The sequence below is a fragment of the Cyprinus carpio genome, chromosome B16 (assembly GCF_018340385.1).
Source record: "Cyprinus carpio isolate SPL01 chromosome B16, ASM1834038v1, whole genome shotgun sequence".
Lineage (NCBI taxonomy): Eukaryota > Metazoa > Chordata > Actinopteri > Cypriniformes > Cyprinidae > Cyprinus > Cyprinus carpio.
In genome coordinates this window covers 21363502-21384426 of record NC_056612.1, presented here as the reverse complement: position 1 = coordinate 21384426, position 20925 = coordinate 21363502, and the positions used below count along the sequence as shown (strand labels likewise).

The 20925-nt window shown below is 36.4% G+C and overlaps 1 protein-coding gene across 1 annotated transcript in view; it reads left to right on the top strand.

Moving 5' to 3' along the window:
• The window catches only part of LOC109106132 (eukaryotic translation initiation factor 3 subunit E-A-like), a 41504-nt gene that overhangs the window by 8715 nt on the left and 11864 nt on the right, over window positions 1-20925 (top strand). Inside the window, exons 6-9 of the mRNA XM_042741472.1 lie at window positions 7185-7310; window positions 8383-8507; window positions 13252-13378; window positions 17982-18083. Of these exons, the coding sequence (XP_042597406.1) occupies window positions 7185-7310; window positions 8383-8507; window positions 13252-13378; window positions 17982-18083 (480 nt within the window). The remainder of the gene's footprint in view (window positions 1-7184; window positions 7311-8382; window positions 8508-13251; window positions 13379-17981; window positions 18084-20925) is intronic.

Genomic DNA, 20925 nt, shown 5'->3' with positions numbered 1-20925 from the left:
TTTTGATGGAGAGTTCCCCTGTGAGTGTTAATTAAGCCAAACAGTCACCCTATTGAGAGTTTGAATTATTGTCTCTGCTTAATATGGTTCTGCTTTTTTAGTACGAGACTCTGCCAAATTCCGTGAGTTACGAGCATTACGCATGCACTTAACATTGTTTTTCAAAACGATACAGATGAATAGTGGACATGACTCGCTCACAGGTAGATTTTCTCAAATTAGAATCCAAATCCTTTTATTATGAAATATTGTGTCATTTATCCATGTTATCCATCTGTTATAGCAAAACAGGCAGCTTTTTTTTGCACTTGAGGCAATCCGAAGAACTAAAAGCTCCTGATCTGTAATTACTTCTCAAAAGTGCCATCCCATGGCTTGTTAAATTCCTTGCAAGTTTTGAGTGCTGAAAAGAACCTCTTCAAGGACTTGGTTAAGAGTTGTTTCAGGGCTGTGTTTAGTGGCGGACTTCATAAGCTTATGGGTTTATGGGCAGTGCTGCTCCCCATAGATGATTGGTGGGGATTTTGTGGCCTAATCACTCTCGGTTTGACAGGATTCCCCAGTTTTTGCAAGGGTTAAAGGTTACACAGCTTGCTCCATATAATCCCAATGCACCAAAAGCAGGCTTTTCAACAGAAGATGACTAGAATTTGTGTTCTTCCAACAGTCAAACCATTCTGAGTTTTTTATTGAGCCAAAATCTTATTGGATAACAGAATATTAAGGCCACATTCACAATGCAGTTGAAAGCAGCCCAAATTCAAGTTTATTTGTATAGCGCTTTTTAAAATCATTTTTTTTTCCCCCTCCATTTTCTGGTCTTTGAATTATAATTATAAAATCAAAAATATCTTTTAAATCTTACTTGACATTTGTTATAATTGTGACTCAGTTAACCAGCAAAAATGGCCAGTGACACAGAGGTTATATTAAAATGATCAGATGACAGAAAAGTTATTTTTATTATTATTAAAACTTATTATTATTATTAACAACAAATTAATTTATTATTTATAATAATAAATGTACATGGATATATAATAATATATCCATATATATTTATAATTCATTTTGTATGCCTTTATTGTATATTTCTGTATGTAAATTTAAAAAATGCTTTTCAAATGAGCACTTTAAAGATTTTCTTTTTTCTTTTTCATTTTTCTTTGTTTTTGTTTCATTAATTGTTGACTGAATTGTTGCCATTTAACATGGATGAAAAATTTACTTTTAAATTTTGAGTTTCTTTTGTGTGTGTGTGATTTCAGGTATTCAGGTTGCATTTTACATTATTATTATTATTATTTTTTTTTTTTTTTGCATTCTCACATGACATTTGTTATAAATGCACTTTAATTAACCAACAAAAATGGCCAGTGACACAGAGGTTTTTTACAATTATCAGATGACAGAAAAGTTATATAGAAATATTTACAATAGATACAAATGTACCTGCATTTATTGTTATTATTAACAGCTACAACAAAAAAGAATTTATCATTTATTTAAATTAATACATATACGTGAATGTATTATGTATCGTACATATTATTATTATTATTATTATAATTATTATTATTATTATTTATTCATTTTGTATGTATTATATATCGCTGTAAATGTATTAGGAAGATTTTCGAGAGAAAAAAATGCTTTATTTTATTTAATTTTTAAAGAATGGCATGTGAGCACTTTAAACTCTTTTTCTCTTTAATTTTTCCTTTTTTTTCATTAGTTGTTGACTGATGAATTGTTGACATTTAACATGGATGAAAAATTTTATGAATGTATGAATTTAATGATCTCCTTGTCTGATATGGACAACGTTTAAGGGCTAAGTGAACAACCTTATCCAAAAAAAAAAAAAAAGAAATTCTGATTTGAGCATAGAGAAGTTGGTTGTTTTGTCTTGCGGTGTGAAACTAGCTTAGAGCGCTAACACACCTTCATCTTCCTCTAAGTTCCCTGTATCAGGATGACGACCCCTTTACCTTTTTTCAATGTTGTTGTTGTCTGGATAAAGATCCAGGCGGTGATGCACTGAGGACTTGGATTAAATAATTTTCACCAGTGGAATACTTTTGGAATCAGATAATACCAAAGTAGGTTTGTGGGGGAAGATAATTGCAGTTCACTGAGAGTACTGGCAGTATCCATGTTACACGTGCGTACTTCTTATTTCCTCTATAAACAAAGGGCTCATTGCTGGGGCTCTGGTGTTTGTGGCTTCTCTCCCACTGCCTGTAGAAATGAGTGAAAGATGAACTTATGGGGAAAAGCGGCCGGACGCTCAGGGCCCAGCACAGTGCTGTCTGGCTAGTGGGGCGGGGGGCAAATGATGGCTGGGAATGAACAAATTGACCTGCTTCTTTCTCTCTGGCTGGAGTGTGTGGAGGTAGTCCAGTGTCTTAAAGAGAGGTGCCCATTGTCAACGCTGCCCTGGGCCAAGGGTGTTGCGAGAGGCTCTATGCCTGGCTAAGTTATCAGACTCCCTTGCCGGCGAGTGTTTCTCACGTAACCACATAGCCTGCCTTCTCACATGGAATGCACTCCTGTTTCTGCAGACCTGCTCTCACGTATGATTCACTCAGCCTACATTGTTGATTAAAAAAGGCTAGACGTTTGCCAAGCGACAGTGAGTCGCTGTGGCAAAAAGTGACCGACAAGAAACCCTGTATTTAATTTGGAATATTCTTGGTTTTAGCATTTCAGAGGTGTGAGGAAGTCTGTGTTGTTTAGATTTGCAACATGTTTCCCATTTGAGAATGATTTGCAGCGTCAGTCACGCTGTTTGTTTGTTTGTTTGGGTCCCTGTGGTTTTCGTGGGAGCCAAGGGAAGGAACAGCAGACAAGCTTTGAATTACACCCTTTAGTTTTTGTCACCCTTTTTTGCATATTCATTAGTATAGCTGCTTAAAGGGATACTTGAGTATTCTGTCTTCATTTATTCACCCTCATGTGGTTCCAAACCCATATGATTTCCATTTTTCTGCAGAACACAGAAAATATTTTGAAGAGTGTCTATACAATGGAAGTCAGTGGGGCTTAAAACAAGACTAGACCTAATTGACTTTCATTGTGTGGCACTTGACTTCCTCAACGACACTGTGGCAATTTTCACACTACAGTTCAAAAGTTAGGACTGGAGAAGATTTTCTTTTTGAAAGAAGTCTCTGCTCACCAAGGCTGAATTTATTTGATCAAAAATACAGTAAAAACTGTAATATTGAGAAGTTATTACAATTTAAAATAGATTTTCTATTTGAATATGTATTTTTAATGTAATATATTTCTGATGATTTTCATTAGCCATACCTCCAGTTTTCAGTGTCACAGGATCCTTCAGAAATCATTCAGAAATCATTCTAATATGCTAATTTGGTGTAAGAAACATGTATTATATCAGTGTTGAAAACAGCTAACTAAAGCTGCGGTCCATCAATTTTTGTTCAGAATTTACAAAATTTGTATAATAAGTGAGTACACCATTAATCCATTTTCCAAACTGTGTTTTTGGCTTGTCCTGAATGACTACGGTGCACCTGTAATAAGTGTTTGTAAGTGTTTCTGACTATTTTAGACTATTTTAGGTTCGGTTAGATACCGCCAGTACCTGCGTGAGACATAAACAGAGAGAAGTAGCTCTGGCTACAATGTTCTTCCACAAGACGCTCACAGTTCTGTTTATTAACCGCTAGAGTGCTAAAAGTTATGGACTGCAGCTTCAATATTTTAGTGGAAGTGGTGATCAATTTTTCAGGATTATTTGATGAAAAGAAAATGCTAAAGAACAGTATTTATTTGAAATAAAAAGCTTTTGTAAAATTATAAATGTCTTTACTGTCAAATTTGATCAATTTAATGCATCCATGCTGAAGCCTTTGTTTCTGGAAATAATAAAAAACAATAGTCTACTCATCATAGGAAAACCACATCGTTGATGTTGCGAACACATTAAGCATTTTGAGTAGATTAGAGCGTTCACAGCAACCAACCTTGTTTACGCCGTCCCTGCTTAATCTAAATAAACCAAAACAGCTTCCAGAAATTCTCTCCCTTTCTATGTTTTGACGCAAACTGTTATCTTCTCATTTAAATTTCCAGATATTGTAACTCAATACCTTCAATTTTCATCAACATTGGAAAGGAGTTTGGAATAGCCATGATGTTAAATTGGATTTAGTTGAGTTTTCTCACCAAATACCTGCCCCATTCTTCTTTTCTTTTTACTTTTTGTGCACCCCGCTCAAGCCGGACCTCCCATCTCCTCAGACGGCTCCTAGCATGGGAGATGTCAGGCTCTAGAACTCCTCTAGCGTGGGAAACACAGCCATTTAACGAAGGAAGCCAGGCTTGCAAAATCCAGACCCGAGGTCCTGTTACAGTGAGGGCCCGGTACGAAAAGAGCAACTTATTCATATCATCTGTTAATGCAGGGATTGGATGTTGAGAATAAAGATTGAGTGTCCCGTCGGATCCCCAGCACAGTAAATTTATTGTTGCTGGTCAGTCAGTGAAAATGTGCCCATTTCGGGAGGCAGTGGAAACTCAAGGTAACTTGTGGAAAAACCCAGGTATTGAAACTATTCTTGCATGGCCGCTGCTGAAAGCCAGTCAGTGTGCAGAAAGCTGCCATAATGACATGGAGCTTAGCCAAATGTAGGGACTTCCAGGAAAAAAACAAACACTTTTAGAAATGAAACGTTGACCTTTATATTGGCAGAGAGGATAGCTTTTTCCCCGGTTGTCCCTCCGAGCTGATCTCTGAGAGTTTTTGGGCTTTGACTGTTATTTAGACGCATCCAACTTGGGAAGTTTGATCAAAGTGCTCCAGTGTTGCAATTGGAGCTGTGGTTGTGCCTGTACTGTATGGTGTTGTGTGGGGGTTTTTTTTTATTTTTTTTTTTTTTTTTTTTTTTTAAACTGTTCCATACTACTGTGTGTCACTATGCAAATATCACAAAAGGGTATTTTTAACCTGCCATAAATTTACTGAGCTATTTATTTATGTTGGTATTATTATGTAATAACTAGGGCTATTATTATATACTATTTTATACTATTATATGCTATAATTATTATACACTAAATATAAACATATACTGCATTACAAATCCAAATTGTATTGTATGTATTTTGATACTTTATTGAATACCCTATTTTTAAGGTTATTTATTAATTTATTTAATAGTAATAATGATGACAATAATAGTGCTTAATAATTAGTATAATTGTTGTAATGTGCTAGCTTTTTGCGGCACTGCAAATACAAACATATATTGTTTTTTTTATATAAATTGTACTTTTTGTTATTGTATACTCTTGTATTTTTCAGATTTCCATGATGCTTTGCTGTAAGCAACCTATTTATGGTTTTTCTTGTGTAACTTGAGAGATTTGTCACATAATATCCAATGTTTCACCTCGTCCATTTTTAATGATTAATGTACACAAGGAGCGCTATGTTCGTTCAGTCAGATTTCAGTGTATGCATGGCTGACTACGTCTGTCGTAGTTCATAATCACTCCACTTCCCATAAGCCTCTGGCTACAGCTCATCCCCTTTTATTCATGAGCATGCTTAGATACTTCAGCAGCTCGCTAATCTGCAACACATTATCTCCTCACTTTGTTTGTTTTCGTCTTTTTAGTCATAATTTAAAACAGCTTATGTTCCTTTGGAGCTGATTGTCTCTGCAGAAATGAATCAAATCTTGTTCATATTTCCATACAAGAAGCTGAGCGAGCATCTTTCAAGGGTTTCATAACTCGATTCCACAGGATGTTTTTCTTTTGCGCTAAATGTTCAGGAGATTATCACAATTACTAGTTAATCAAGTTATCTAAACATTATTTTCAAGGGCCTGTTTCTGCTTAACAAGACTTATGTTATTGGCTTCTGCTGTCAGAGGCTTTTAGTCAAGGTAGAAGTGACGTAGGACCGTAGAAACTATGTAGCCCTTACAGCCTCGTGAAAAATTAAATGCTTTTAATTATTTGTCCTTCTCAAATGGTTCTCATTTACTTCGTAAACATGGAAAAATCCATCCTCATCCAGTTTTTGTGTTTAGTTTGTTCGTTGATTTGATTGCTTGAGTTTCTTTACCTATGTCTGGACCTGATTCTCTCACTCCTCCACGAGCAGACATTTTGATTAGTGTCCCGCCACTCCTGTCCTGTCCACATCTCAGGGCTGATCAAAGCTTGCAGACATGTGTAAGGGCCAGTAGCAGAGGCAGCAGCAGTAGCAGCAGCACACATCATTAAAGACCCTCACCAAAGGCAATGCATTAAGGTCAACACAAGTTCACGTTAACTTTGGAGAGCTTTTCTTCCCCCCCCTTTTTTTTTTGTTGCGTGTTGATGCTCCATCGCAGATATCAGAAAGAATGACTCCGTATATATAACGCGAATTGTTAGACTTCAGTTCATGTCTGCTTCTGTATTTCGAAAAGACATGTTCCTGTTCATGTTTCAGTGATTTGAAGCCCTCTTGACATGACCCTTCTTACCCTCGAGATAGCATTTGACCCCAGGCTAGTTAAAGAGCACTTGTTTAACTTGCGTAATTATTTCCCAGTAATATCACAGACAAGTTGGCCTTTAACCTTTAGCTCTTGTCTGAGGACCTCTTTGGCCTAACAACCTTAAAAACAGAGATATTTTTTTCATTAATATTTGTGTTTGTGAGTGTGTTATAAAACATCGAGACTAGAAATTTGACATTAATCATTATGAATCATCAGAGTAAAATTTATGGTAGTTTTAGTTCATTCTTGACATTACAAAATAGAAAATTAATTAATTGATTCATTTATTTATTGAGGTGATTTAGACGTGCCTACTTATGTGTGCAGAAAGACACAGCAATACCCATCTCAAAAATACAGCAAATGACGTTTCATATAAAGCTAAATAGTCTTTCAGAATCAGTTTCTTTTTCCCTTGCGAGACCAATTCCTGTAGATGACATCATTTAATTTGTTTATCCGCTGTAAATAAATAAAGAAGTTACTCCGGCCAAGAAAAGCTTAATTTTTAGCTGTGGGAAATGGTAGATGTCAGAAATACAGTATTCAGAAGGTAATCAGTGTATTATTATTATAGTGTGTAAGTTGATTCATGGTCTACCTTTGTTTACAGTGGGTCAATGTGTTTTTCTTTGTTTGTCTGTGTTTGTGCAGGTCCCCGCCACAGACAGAAACGCGCTGAACTCTTTGTGGGGCAAGCTGGCCTCTGAGATCCTGATGCAGAACTGGGAAGCTGCCATGGAGGACCTGACCCGCCTGAGGGAGACTATCGATAACAATGTAATGCCCCGCCACTCAGAATTCAATACCACACTCCGATTCCCTTACATAGGCCATAATATTGACCACCTTGCATTTCAGCACAGCACCGCCGCTGTTGCCGTTCCTCCCCTCCTCTTCTCCATCTCCTTGATTCCTTCTCACCGCAACTCACAAGTCAAGCAAAACCTTAATTGCTGTGTTATGTCGGTGCAGCTTGATTTTTAATTGGAGGAACTGAGCTGGGAAAGAAGGGTTTGGCCTGGGGAGAAGTCTAACATTAAAGTCTTTGGACATTGTAAATTTCTATTCTGAACTTTGATTTGTACCGAGTCTGGAAGGGAGCGGAAGCCAAGTGTTGGTTTTTTTGGAGTCAGAAGTTCATCTTGTTATGATCAAGAGGAGTCACTTTTTAAAGGGATAGTTCACCCGAAATACAATTTTATTATTGTTTACTTGCTATAATGATATTAATGAAATTAATACTTTTAATCCACAAGGATACTATTAAAAGTTACAGTAGTGGCATTTATAATGCTACAGAAGATTTCTATTGCTAATAAATGCTGTTCTTTTAAACTGTCTATTCATTAAAGAATCCTGAGAAAAAATGTATCAGAGTTTACACAAAATATGAAGCAGCACTACTGGATTAATGGCTGCTTTGCCATTAAAGGAATAAATTACATTTGACTATGTTAAAATAGAAAACAAATTATTTTAAATTGCAACAACAGTTCACAATATTACTATTTTTTACTACATTTTTGATAAGATAAATGCAGCCTTGGTGAGTATAAGAGACTTTTTTTTGCCTAAAGCTATCATACAAATTCAAAACAGCACATGAGCCATTTGGACTGTTTTATGGCACTTTAATGGCGCCTTTAGAAACTCGAAATCTCAATTCCCAATTATTTGTAATTTCATAAAGCACATTCAGTTCAAAATCTCCTTGTTTTCCATAAAAAGTAACTCTTATAGGTTTGGAACGACATGAGGCTTAATGAATGATGACAATCTTAATTTGGGGTTGAACTATCCTTTTAATATTATATTTAACACCCCAATTTTTGTTTTTTTTTCTCTTCAGACTGTAAGTTCTCCTCTCCAGTCTCTCCAGCAAAGGACTTGGCTGATCCACTGGTCTCTCTTCGTGTTCTTCAACCACCCCAAAGGGAGAGACAACATCATCGAGCTTTTTCTCTACCAGCCACAGTAAGCACCTTCTGCAGCTGCTCGTTTTCCATCTGGGATTTGGTTTTGCTTTGGTTTGACTCTAATAAAAACGGATGAGGTAGGAAGAGAGCACGGGTCCAGGTTGGAAAGCCCACCGCAGTCCGCAAACAAAATTGCTGATGCTGGGCTCACCAGCCAACCGCTCACAGACTCACGACCCCAGCGGTCAGTGCGAAAACGAGCCTGGCAGCTCGGACGAATGCTGACAATGGCAAACGGGCTGCTTAACTGACGGGTTCAGTGTTTTAAGCTTCTTTAAGCGATGGTGTTAAGTCTGGACAAGCCTGTCAATCTTTATTCAGTCATTTTCAAAACAAATGTTTCTAAACGGGAAAAAATTAATCACCTTTGAACTTCATTCGTTATCAGGTATAACTGTTTCATGAGGAAGAAGCGGTTTCCTTATGGAACGCCAATAGCGTAAATATAGTTTGTAGTTACAAATCCAAATTTAAATTTGATGGTCACAGAAACATGAAAATATTATCAAACAACATAGCAGAAGGAACTGTGGGGTTTTTGCACGTGTTTGCACAGAACATTGGATATTTTTTTTTCCTCATTTCACCAATTTTTACATTGAAATTACTTTTGCAAATAATTAGTCAATTAGTTAATTAATAATTAATGAATCAAAATAATTGGTATCAAAAATGAATATCCTTTAATCACACTCTGCATTATAACCCTAAATTCACTTGTAGCACCTTAAACAATTGGTTTTATTTAAAAAAAAAAAAAAATTTTTAATAGATTTCAGTTTATATTTTATATTTTCATTGTGTGTGTGTAAAAATAGTTTTAAATCTAAAATAACAGTGATTATATAGTAACAATTCATTTTGTTGTCATGTTTATATAATCTATTAATATGTAATTTAAAGTTAGAAAAAATTAATATTAAAATATAAATACGAAAATAAGAGAAAGAAAAAGAAAGTGAAATGTTTTAATACAGTGAAAATAACATTATATATATGGAAAAATATAATAATTCTATAAATTTAAAGAAAATATTAGAAAGAAAATAAAACAACTTGATAAAAATAATATAACGTTGTTATTATTATTATTATTATTATTATTATTATTATTATTATGATTTCTCACAATTAGGCAAGAGTCTCAGCCCTAGCTGCTCATTGTAAATTGGCTATAATCTGGGGCTTTTTGTTGCTGACGTGTCAAGGACTTGACACATTAAAGGGCAACAAGGTTCAGTCCTGTAGTGTGCACTTGAGTGCAAAGAACCCTCATGGGTCTGCTAGCTTTTATTTTTTATTTTTAAGTGGGTTTACACCAGGTACACAAGGTAGGAAACTTGATCTTTTAAATAATTCTACATTCCATCTATTATAAGGCCACACTTTTCCACTAATGCTCTATTGTGGATCCTAATGCCTATACACTATTCAAATGCAAAATGGAATCTGCCTCTAAGATGTTGTTTTCCACCAGTTTCCACCAGCACAGATGATTAAGGGTGACCAGACCAATAATTACTCATTAGTACCTGACCATAGTGGGTGAAAAGACAGATTGAGGTGGCTTATTGTGCTGTCGCTAGCTGGAAAACCATATTTTGGTTTGGCTTTTTCCTTCTTTTCATGACCACTGTGCTGTTTTAAGGGCCAATGACCTGTGGCCGTGAACCTAGTGTGAATGTTTGACCTGCCTTTGAGACAATTGGCTGGCTTAACAGCAGCCCTTTGGACGTAGGTGCTCATTATACAAAAACATTTGTTATGCTTCATTAAAACAGCTCCAAAAAGGTACTTGTAATTTGCGGTTGGGCTCGTCAGATCAGAGGTCTTTCGATGCTGGCAGCCTTCGTTTCGCTTCGTTTTTGTGTTGTTCTCTCACCCCTTCTGCTTTTATTTGCAGAGCTGTGGCCACGAAGAGCAATCAGACCCTATAAATCTGAATCGGAGTGTAATTTACTGCATTAGATACACTGCGTTTTCTGCACCACAACAGTATTGCGTTCTTGGAGGGTGGATGCATTGATTGTCTTGTTTTAGTTGGAAAACGGCATCACGGTCTGTTTTTGACCCTGTGAAAAGACCTTTTGTTTTCTGTTCTTCTCCTTTTTGTTATTCTTATAGTTTTGTTGACAATTAGGCTGACATCAGCCTGTGGCGTTCAGGTTCGTTTCATAGTTGTTTGGCCGTCATTCAGGACAGGGTATGATCCAGTGCTCTCGGCCTGAAGATCGTTCACGATGTAGTCGTGCCGTCGAGCAGACGGCCAAAACAAAAACAGAAACCGAACTTTTTTTCAGTGCAGGAAAAACGATACCAAAGATAGGCTAACATATAATACGCTCCAACTAAGTCCAAGGGCAGTTCGACAGAGAATATTGTCACAAGATGACCTATGATGTAGGTGCAAACAGGAAAGCTAATGCCGCTGAAACACTATCCCGGCCAGCGCAGAGTGGATTCAGAGTTTCACTTGATTTACCTCTAATTCCCCTCCTCCCTTCAAATGCATCATGAAATTGGAACTGCATCACCGTTCCTTCCTTTGCTTTGTTCCTAACTTTTTCTCTCCCTGCTCTCTCAGAGCCACCATATTAGAGCTGCAACAACTAATCGATTATAATTTTATTGAAGAGCCTCCATTAGTGACACAACTTTAAGATCGTGAGAAATTATTAAAAGTGACAGTAAAAAGTTTACATTGTTACTTTTCTATTTAAAACAGAATGCTGTGCTTTGGAATTAATTAAAGAGTCCTGAGAGACTTTCTATTTATTAAAGAGTCCTGAAGAAACGTATTGTTTCCACAAAAATATTAGGCTGCACGATTTTTTTTTTTTTCAACTAAACACTGAATCTGTATATTAGAATGTTTTCTGAAGGATCATGTGGCACTGAAGACTGGAGTGATGATGCTGAAATTCAGCTTTGTTATAATTGGAATCAAGTTTATTTTAAAATATATTACAATAGAAAAATTATTTTAAATTGTAATATTTCACAATATCTTTTTACTGTGTGCTCACTGTGTTTTTTTTATTAAATCAGAGATAGATAGATTAAAAAAAATTACAAAACATTTACAAAATAAGATACAAAAATCTTATGACCAACTTTTGAATGCTTGTGTGTATCTATCTTTTTAAAATTTGTTTGGCTTTTTTTTTTTTTTTAAACTTTTAAACTACATTTTTAATTTAATTACACTGTTTGATTTATTATATTGAACAATTGTGTGATAATTAAATGAACTAAAATATTTTAAAAGCATTTAAAACGGTTTCTTTTAAAATGTTTGTTTATATTTACTTTATTTACATTTTTTTCAGTTATTGTTCATTACGTGAAAATAATTCAGCCAGAACTGTAAAAATGCATTTTTTTTTTTTTTTACAAGAAGGACTTGTACTACTTCTTACTACTTGCTAGTTGACAGTTACTTTGTGACGTTCCTTATTCAAACTGCTCCAACAGAAAAGTACGTTGAGAAGGAGAGAGGTGAAATTGGAGCGAGACATGACGCAGGCTGGACTCGAACTTGGGTCAACTGTACACTCAACACCTTAATCCATTATCGAAGTAATTTTTTAGTTGCAGCCTTATCCCAAATCCTCAGCTCCGCAAGGGGAATGTGACGCACTCAAATTAAACTACTACTTCCTGTTTGCCTTCTTCCTCGCGAAGTCATTTAGCAACCGATTAAGCCGTATCATGGCTTTGGTCGTAGCTATCGGGCTTGGTTAGATAATGCATTTTTTTTTTTCTGTTCAAAGCCCAGATATGGCATCATGACTCATGTGAGCGGTCTGGCCATCGGAGCCTCCCTGGGAGAGCGAGTAATCAGGAACACAGCATGAAGTGTTGTGGTTTGCCATGAAGTCAGACAACTACAAAGGGAGGAGAGACCGAAGGCTGCGCCAACTGGGATCACACGCCGCCAAAGCCCACTGCCATTTTTAGCTCCGACATCACAAGTGCCACAGGCCCCCTTGTCCCTTTAATTGTTTCGGCTAATTAAACCATCCGGCAGCCCTCCTCCTTTTCCTCCAAATGACATGTGTTTCTCTGTGCTGATCCGTAAGGGAGCTTAACAGCCTGGCCAAGGCAGAGCAGTGCCACTTCCTCATTGAAATTTAATTTGGTCCTCGTATGGGGGATGAAGAGGGGGGTCAAAGATGTTCGTACAGATACCACAGGCACGGAGGCCATCCTCCAAATTGACTCGAAATGTTAAGTGCACTTTAACAGGAGCTCTCAGCCCTATGACAAGGCATCTGTTGTATGTTTTTTTTTTTTTTTTTTTTTTGTCCATATAAGAAAGCTCTTGCAAGTCTGTAGAGAGGGAACTTTGTCTTGGGTTGTAATAGTAGTGCTATGTAGCTTTCATTCTTGGAGAAGCCCACAGCTAGTTGACCTGTGGCTGAAAAACAAGTCCCTGTCGGATAGTGTTTCACTGCTCTGCAAGACTGTAGCTGGTGATCCGTGTCTAGAAAGGGGCTTTTCCTTTTCCCTTCCCTCCACAGTGGGACCAATGGACAGAGGAGCTTTCAACATGCTCTGACTCTTGTTCCTCTGTTTATTGAGAATCTGCAAGTTCACTATATGAGAACTTGCTGGAAATCGCTGTGAAAACAGTGTCTGACCTCGACAAATTGCATCATGTGACTTCATGTTTTCATGTAGAGGTTGTAGATGTCCTTCAAGCATGTGACCATTGTTGTTGTATGTTTTTCTGTTTACAGGTACCTCAATGCTATTCAGACCATGTGCCCACACATACTGCGCTACCTGACCACAGCCGTCATCACTAACAAGGACGTCCGCAAGCGTAGGCAGGTGCTGAAGGATCTGGTGAAAGTCATCCAGCAGGTATGAGGCAGGACTTTGGTTCATTTATGTCCTCCTTTGTCCTTCAGTCAATTTGCATTATTTTATTTTGTTTTGTTTTATATATACACACACGTGTGTGTGTTTATGTATGTATGTGTTTGTGTCTGTGTGTTTGATATATAAAATATAAATATAATAATAATAATAATAATAATAATAATAATGTATATATAATTATAAATATATTTTTTCTTTTATAAACATTAAAATATTTATACTAGTTAATTAAAAAATGCATATGTTTGAGTTAATGATTAATTCACATTTTTTATTATTATTACATCTGATTTTTTGTTTCCATATATAAGTCTTTTTTTTTTAATTGTTTTCAGTTGATTTGACACTGTAAATGGAGAGTTCCCAAACATATGTATGTAAATATATTACTTTTTATTTCTGAAACATTGAAATATTTATTCTAGTTAAATACAATTAATTCATATAAATAATTCCCATTTTTATTATTATTATAGGGCTGGGTAAAAAATATTGATTTCTCGATTTTAATCGATTCTCATTTTTATGAAACAATATCGATTCATAAATCCCAAGAGTCGATTAGTCTAGCCTGTCAGATAATAAACAGAACATTGTAGTGTGCCTCCCATCCAATAAATTGCAATAAGCTTTGTAATTTGTTACTTTTGATATGAAACAAAGTCTCACATTTCAAATTCTGTCCATTTTATTACAATGTTCAAATATATTTGGGATTTCGTGGCCTAATGGTGTTAGAGAGATTGACTCCTAACCCTAAGGTTGTGGGTTTGAGTCTCGGGCTGGCAATGCCACGGCTGAGGTGCCCTTGAGCAAGGCACCAAACCCCCAACTGCCCCCGGGCGCCGCAGCATAAATGGCTGCCCACTGCTCCGTGTGTGTGTTCATGGTGTGTTTGTTCACTGCTGTGTGTGTGCACTTTGGATGGGATAAATGCAGAGCACGAATTCAGAGTATGGGACACCATACTTGGCTGTATGTCACATCATTGAAAAAAAAAATATTGAATGCCGTTTTAGTGCTGTTTAATGTGGAGTGACAGATCGCTGTTGTGCCTCGGTTAGAAGCGGCAGCGCGAACTAATCATCTCATCCGCTTTAATAGCAGTTACAGCATGAAATAAACATGAATGAACATCCAAAGGTACGTATGATAAAAGAAAGAGTACAACTTACCGAAATCCGTATCCTGTCTCATGTAATCACTCAATCAGTGTTTCAAATGGGGAAAAATGACAATAGTTTGTAAACAATGTCTCATAACGTCACATTTACCACAGAAAAACATTCTGTGACAATGAACTCCTTAGTCAGCTAGAAAAATGGACTCTAGAGAGGAGCATTTTGCTAAATATGCACCATATAACACATTCATTACATTTTTTCTTCAATATTTAATTTGTCTGAATAAATCTGTGAAGTTTTTGTGACAACCACCATTGAAATGTTTATATATATATATAAAAAAAAAAACAATTGGAGTAGAAATATAATTATGTAATTTAAAGTTAAAGTAAGTATTATAACGTTAATATTGCAAAAAAACATTGAGTATATATTAAGTGTTTGTATAAAAATCAGCAAATTTCAACCTTCCATATTATTGACACTCAGGTATATTTTACGGCATTAGTTGAGAGATTTTTTTTAACTTGCTATGTCCTGTACCTGATATATATCCAAAATAATCAATATTGAATCGAATTGTAAGCTTATGAAGGATAATCAAATCGAATTGTGAAATTTGCCAAAACTAAACCTTATTTATATTACATGAAATATTCTTTCTTTTATTTATATTTATTGTTTTTTTTAATTAGTATTTTACATTTTATTAGTATTTTTTTTTTTTTTAATTTTTACAAACACAGTAAATGGATAGTTCTATTCACACTATATTCATACAATATTTTTCTATTCATTCTAAACTGTGTATAATTTCTTAAAAATTTAAAGGGATAGTTCACCCAAAAATTAAAATTCTCACTCTCATGTCGTTCCAAATCCTTAAGACCTTTGTTCATCTTCAGAACATATATTAAGATATTTTTGATGGAATCTGAGAGTTCTCAGACCCTCCATAGACAGGATATTACCACGATCAATGTGCAGAAATGTAAAAAGGACATCAGTTTTATTTGAATTTAATGCATCCAGCACATTGCAGGGAATCTTATACCTCACTGCATCTGTGGAAATGAATGAATGAAGAAGCAGTGTATATTGGCCTGAAAATAAAAGCTCTGTTTATCTGTGTGCCTCCTCAGGCCGTGTGAGTCTTGGACCCACTAGATTTGATGAATGGTGCTGGACAGTCTGATTGTAGTGTTCTGATGTCTCCGTGTCCAACAACAGAAGCTTCTTCAGAGATCAATGACACTGAAATCCAAATAAGCATGTCCCCACAGCCTTTGCATAATCACTTAAACATGTGTCCTGAGGTGCTCACCGTACTCCCTGCACAGATTTCCTCTCTCATGGTTACTTAAGCATCTGTGGTATTTAGATCCAGGGAAGACCCAGAGACTATCACATCAGCAAATCAGACTTATCCCATCAGGTCCTCTGCTAAAGGGACTGTACTAAATAATTCAGCTTTTGGCTGTTTACAGACATTGTGCATTAGGCAGAGGTTTTTGCTCATTATTATATTCAGCCAGGTTGTTAAAAGGATATTTAAACCAAAAATTCAAGTTTTCTGATCTGCTCACTTTTATATTGTTAGAAATTAAAACCAAGGGTTTCTTTCTACTATAGAACACAAAAGATATTTTGTAGAATGTAAAGGCTGTTCTTTTCAATATGTTAAGAGTAAAGACTAGCTATGTTTCAGTCAAAGCAACAAATTTAATTTATTTGACAGTTTTTGACATTTTAATTAAAGGGGTCATATGATACGATTTCAAATTTTCCTTTCTCTTTGGAGAGTTACAAGCTCTTAGTGAATAAAGGAGATCTGTAAAGTTGCAAAGACTAAAGTCTCAAATCCAAAAAGATATTCTTTATAAAAGTTAAGACTTCTCCACGCCCCCCCTGAAACGGCTCGTTCTAACACGCCCCCACATCTCTATGTCAGTATGTGGGAAGATTTGCATAACGCCGCCCAGATGTTCACGCAAAGAAAGAAGGCGCACCTTTTATTCTCGTTGTAGTATTGTTGTTGCCGCTGCCGCCACCATGTTGTATAGATGCTGTGTGTTTCACTGTGAAAGCGAAAGTACTTTGTTTTGCCTTTCAAAAGAGGACGATATCCGCTTCGTCATGCCTGGAGCTGATCTGTGCTGGTCGCTGAGGAAATACATCAACTTTGCACTGTGGATCGCTGAATCGGCTTTCACAGTCGATGAAGTGGAGTCCAGCCCGGGGTCATCACATGTGGTTGCCGCACGCCCAAGGTACACTCCTTTGTAGAATCAGCCTGCCGCCCGCCTCTGCTCATTCAAGCCGGCCTCCTCTCACTCAAGGCCGTGGTGTGTGACGCTGTTTCGGTAAGAAAGCGAAACAACTTTGTTTTTGCCTTCTAAAAGAAGACAGGACTAGAAATCATGTTTATATCACGTTTATAATGGTTTTTATGTTTAAGTCTCGTCGCTCCGGCTGGACAAGTCCGGACATTATATTAATAGGAGTATGTTTTGGGTCGTAAGATTTAGGTATTAGGCTTGTGGTATTAGGCTGTATAGATTGGCTGTATGGGCACACCTCGCTTTTCAGAGCGATGAACCTTGTAAAAATCGACGCGTTTCAGAAAGCGGGGCATAGAGGAGTAACAATAATGTACAGTATGTGGAAAATAATGTTTTTTATTTTTAACCTTAAATCGCATAAAAACCCTTTCATTACACCAAATACACAAAAATAATGTTCTTTTTAGCAGCATCATATGACCCCTTTAAATTGGTGCAAAGTAGAAATAAAATGGTCAATAAAGTGGTATCCACTGTGGAAGCCACTTAGACTTTATTAATGTAATATGTTTCAGACCAAAATTATTCAGAGACTCAAATTTAGAAAGTCATATTTTTTTGATGCACATCTAGGAATTCTTTCTTTCTGTATTTATTTTTCATTCACATCTTGGTGTTTCCATCCAGCATTTTTATGTGAAATCGCAAAAATCTACATGAAAATATGTGGATGAAATGCCAGGCTGCTGTCAAGTTCAGAAAATATGCCATAAAAGTTGTCCGTATGACTTGAGCACTGTTTTTCAAGTCTTCTTCAGGAAGTTTTACTGTTAAAAATAATTTCTCATTAAATCAGCCATATACAGTATGTTACATAATGCAGGCAAATTAACTGTCAGCTTGTGCCAATTAAGAAAGTAGATGCAACAGCCACGTTTGTAACCACAAGATGAAAGCAGCAGTAATTTTGTGCTTGAACAGCTGATATCAGTTCTGTGTGTAATGTGAAATTGTATTTGTTAATAAAACACTTACATGCATGTCATCAAGTAAATTTACAATGAGAAACAGGAACCCCAATTTAAGAACCAACAGTATAGGTGAAAAGGACATTTAATTTGTGTGTGAGCTTTCCCTTAAATCTCATTGTTTTTTTTTCTTTTGTTATCTTCTTTTTAGGAGTCGTACACCTACAAAGATCCCATCACGGAGTTTGTGGAGTGTCTATATGTGAACTTTGACTTTGATAGTGCTCAGAAGAAGCTGAGAGAGTGTGAGGCGGTAAGTTCCAGCTGTCTTTTCCTGTTACCTTTTTATTAGCTTGTTTCTCAGCGTGTCCTTAAAAGCATGGCACACCCTCCTCTTTATAGGGACTTTGCAGATTGATTGTATCTTCTGTCATGTTCCTGTTTTTTCAAAAGCGTAAGATTCATAACGTTTCATAACAGGTTCCATTAGCGCAAACGTTTGAAGAGACTATCCTTCTCCTAAGACGTTGAGCTCATCCTTCACTGCTTGTCTGGCCACAAAAAGCCTTTAGCTTTGTAATTTATGCAGATGATGTTTCAATTTCCCTAATAATGAGATGTGATGTCAACACAATGAGTCTCCGACCTCAGATTGGTCAGAGGTGTCCTCTGAACTTTCTTAAAACTGGTGATAGTCGTTAGCTATGCTGTGTGTCACTTTACTGCAGCCACAAACAGCCTACCCTTCAGTTTCGGGCCCTGAAAGGGGTCTTAAAGCATAGCGGTCTCTGCGTGCCGCGGTGTCATGGCCAGCCATGGAAGTGGGCCCCTGAAAGAACCTCTGACTCACCATTTGTCATGTTTTTATGAGGGCCAGTAATTGTCAGATCAGTGGGATGGTTAACAAGAAGTGCTTTTGGTGAGCAGAGGCGGACGCACGCACTGGAAAGAGCTTTCTGTGGTACAGACTAGCCAATGATCTGTATTTTTGTTCCCGTTTATAAATGGCCTTCCATAATGGTCACTTCATCAGTTTTCACCCTTACCCTGCTGTGTCATTCTTTCTGTTTTTACAGTTAAACTACTGACTTATAGTGCCAACAAAGCACCGGGGAAAAAAAACAATGAAATAGAGTAACATGCTCTGTTTCAAAGGAATAGCTCACCTCGAACAATGTAAACTGTCATTGTAATGGAAATTTTTTTTTTTTTTTTTTTTTTTTTTTTTTTAATTCTGAAGACTCTTGTAGTCGCTCTGTTCCATGCAGTATTCATTGAAATGAAACTGAAGCTCTCAAGTTTCAAAACATCCAAGGCACTATTAAAATATCTTAAAAGTGGCCTGTATGAATTGTGAGCCATATTCCAAATACTTTTGTATGAATTTTTTTTTTTTTTTTTTTTTAATTAGTGCCTGTAATCTTCCCCCATGAGCTGTCGGAGTCATCGCTTTGAACGCAATCAGATCAGAATCACAAATGAATCATTCAGAATAATTAACTGAAAAGATCCAACTCAAAAGAATGATTTGTTCATGAATCAGACATTGCTTTTTTTTTCTCTCATATATTTGGATAAGAAGGGTGGATGTGAAGATATTATTCTATATTGCATATTTTAGTTGTATAACGATTTAAATTTTCCATCTGTTTCTCACACAAAGCTATCCTATAGCTTTTGAAGGCTTGTAATATGGTATATACTAATATAATAATAAGGATCACATTTATGGTGCTTTTGCATGATCTTCGAATCTTAAAGGGATACTCCACCCCAAAATTAAAATTTTGTCATTAATCACTTGCCCCCACGTCGTTCCAAACCCGTAAAAGCTTTGCTCATCTTCAAAACACAATTTAAGATATTTTGGATGAAAACCGGCAGGCCTGTGACTGTCCCATAGACTGCCAAGTAAATAAGTGTCAAGGTCCATAAACGGTATGAAAGTCATCATCAGAATACTCCATCTGCCAACAGACGTGCAATCTGGGTTATATGAAGCGACGGGAACACTTTTTGTAATCGAAGAAAACAAAAATAACGACTTTATTTAACAATTCCTTTGTCAACAGTCTCCTCTGTGTCTCTTCATGTCACCTATGCTCTTCTCTATCATCCGCACCACAAGGATGTGCTGTTTTCTTTCAAATAAAAGCAAAATACACATAGAAACAGCACATCCTTGTGGCGTGGCTGATACATCTGATGGCAGATGGAATATTCTGAGATGAATTTCATACCTTTTATGGACCTTTACACTGTTATTTACTTGGCAGTCTATGGGAAAGTCACAGGCCTCCCGGTTTGCATCCAAAATACCTTAAATTGTGTTCCAAAGACGAACAAAGCTTTTATGGGTTTGGAACGACATAGAGGTAAGTGATTAATGACAAAAATATCATTTTGGGGTGGAGTATCCCTTTAAAAGCATCAGTCTGCACTCATCATCTTCACAATTTATCCTTTTAAGTCCCACACACAGACACACACACACAAAAAAAGAAAAAAAAGCCATACAGATTTGGAACCTAGTAATAGTAATTTTACATTTGAATAAATGACTGTATGACACTTTTTTTTTTTTCACGTGGTGCTTTTAGAAGATTTTAGAGCTGCTAGTACAAAACACTAAATTCTGAATATTCTGTGTATATTAAACACTTTTTTTTTTTTTTTTTTAAATCGCTTTGAAAAGGGTTGATGTGCTTTTTTCTTTACAATACATTGGTTTCATCATTACCATAGTGTAGGAATAGTGCAAAGACTTTTGCTACCATGCGATTACAGACATCGTTGGCAGAGCACCGAGATTTGTTCACCATTCTGACCCTGGAAAACATTACATTTCGACCTAAATGCATTTGGTAAGCTGCCCCACAAACGTGCCAAATCTTAAACGGCAAAAAGTATTTTACTTTGAATGAGAAAGTCTCAGTGTGATAAAAGCCAGAAATGGCCTTCAGGCGCATTCTTGGTTGCAGTAAACACATTACATTACAAAGATTCATCCCAAGCGTAATTAGCTTGAGTGCCTTTAGCCTAGTGTGCACTTATGTCGAAGCTCATTCCTTTTCTCTAAATGATTATGAATTCAAAGATCAGTTGCACTGCCCATCTTCTGCCATTGCCTTAAATAAAACAATTCAGTTTTGTTT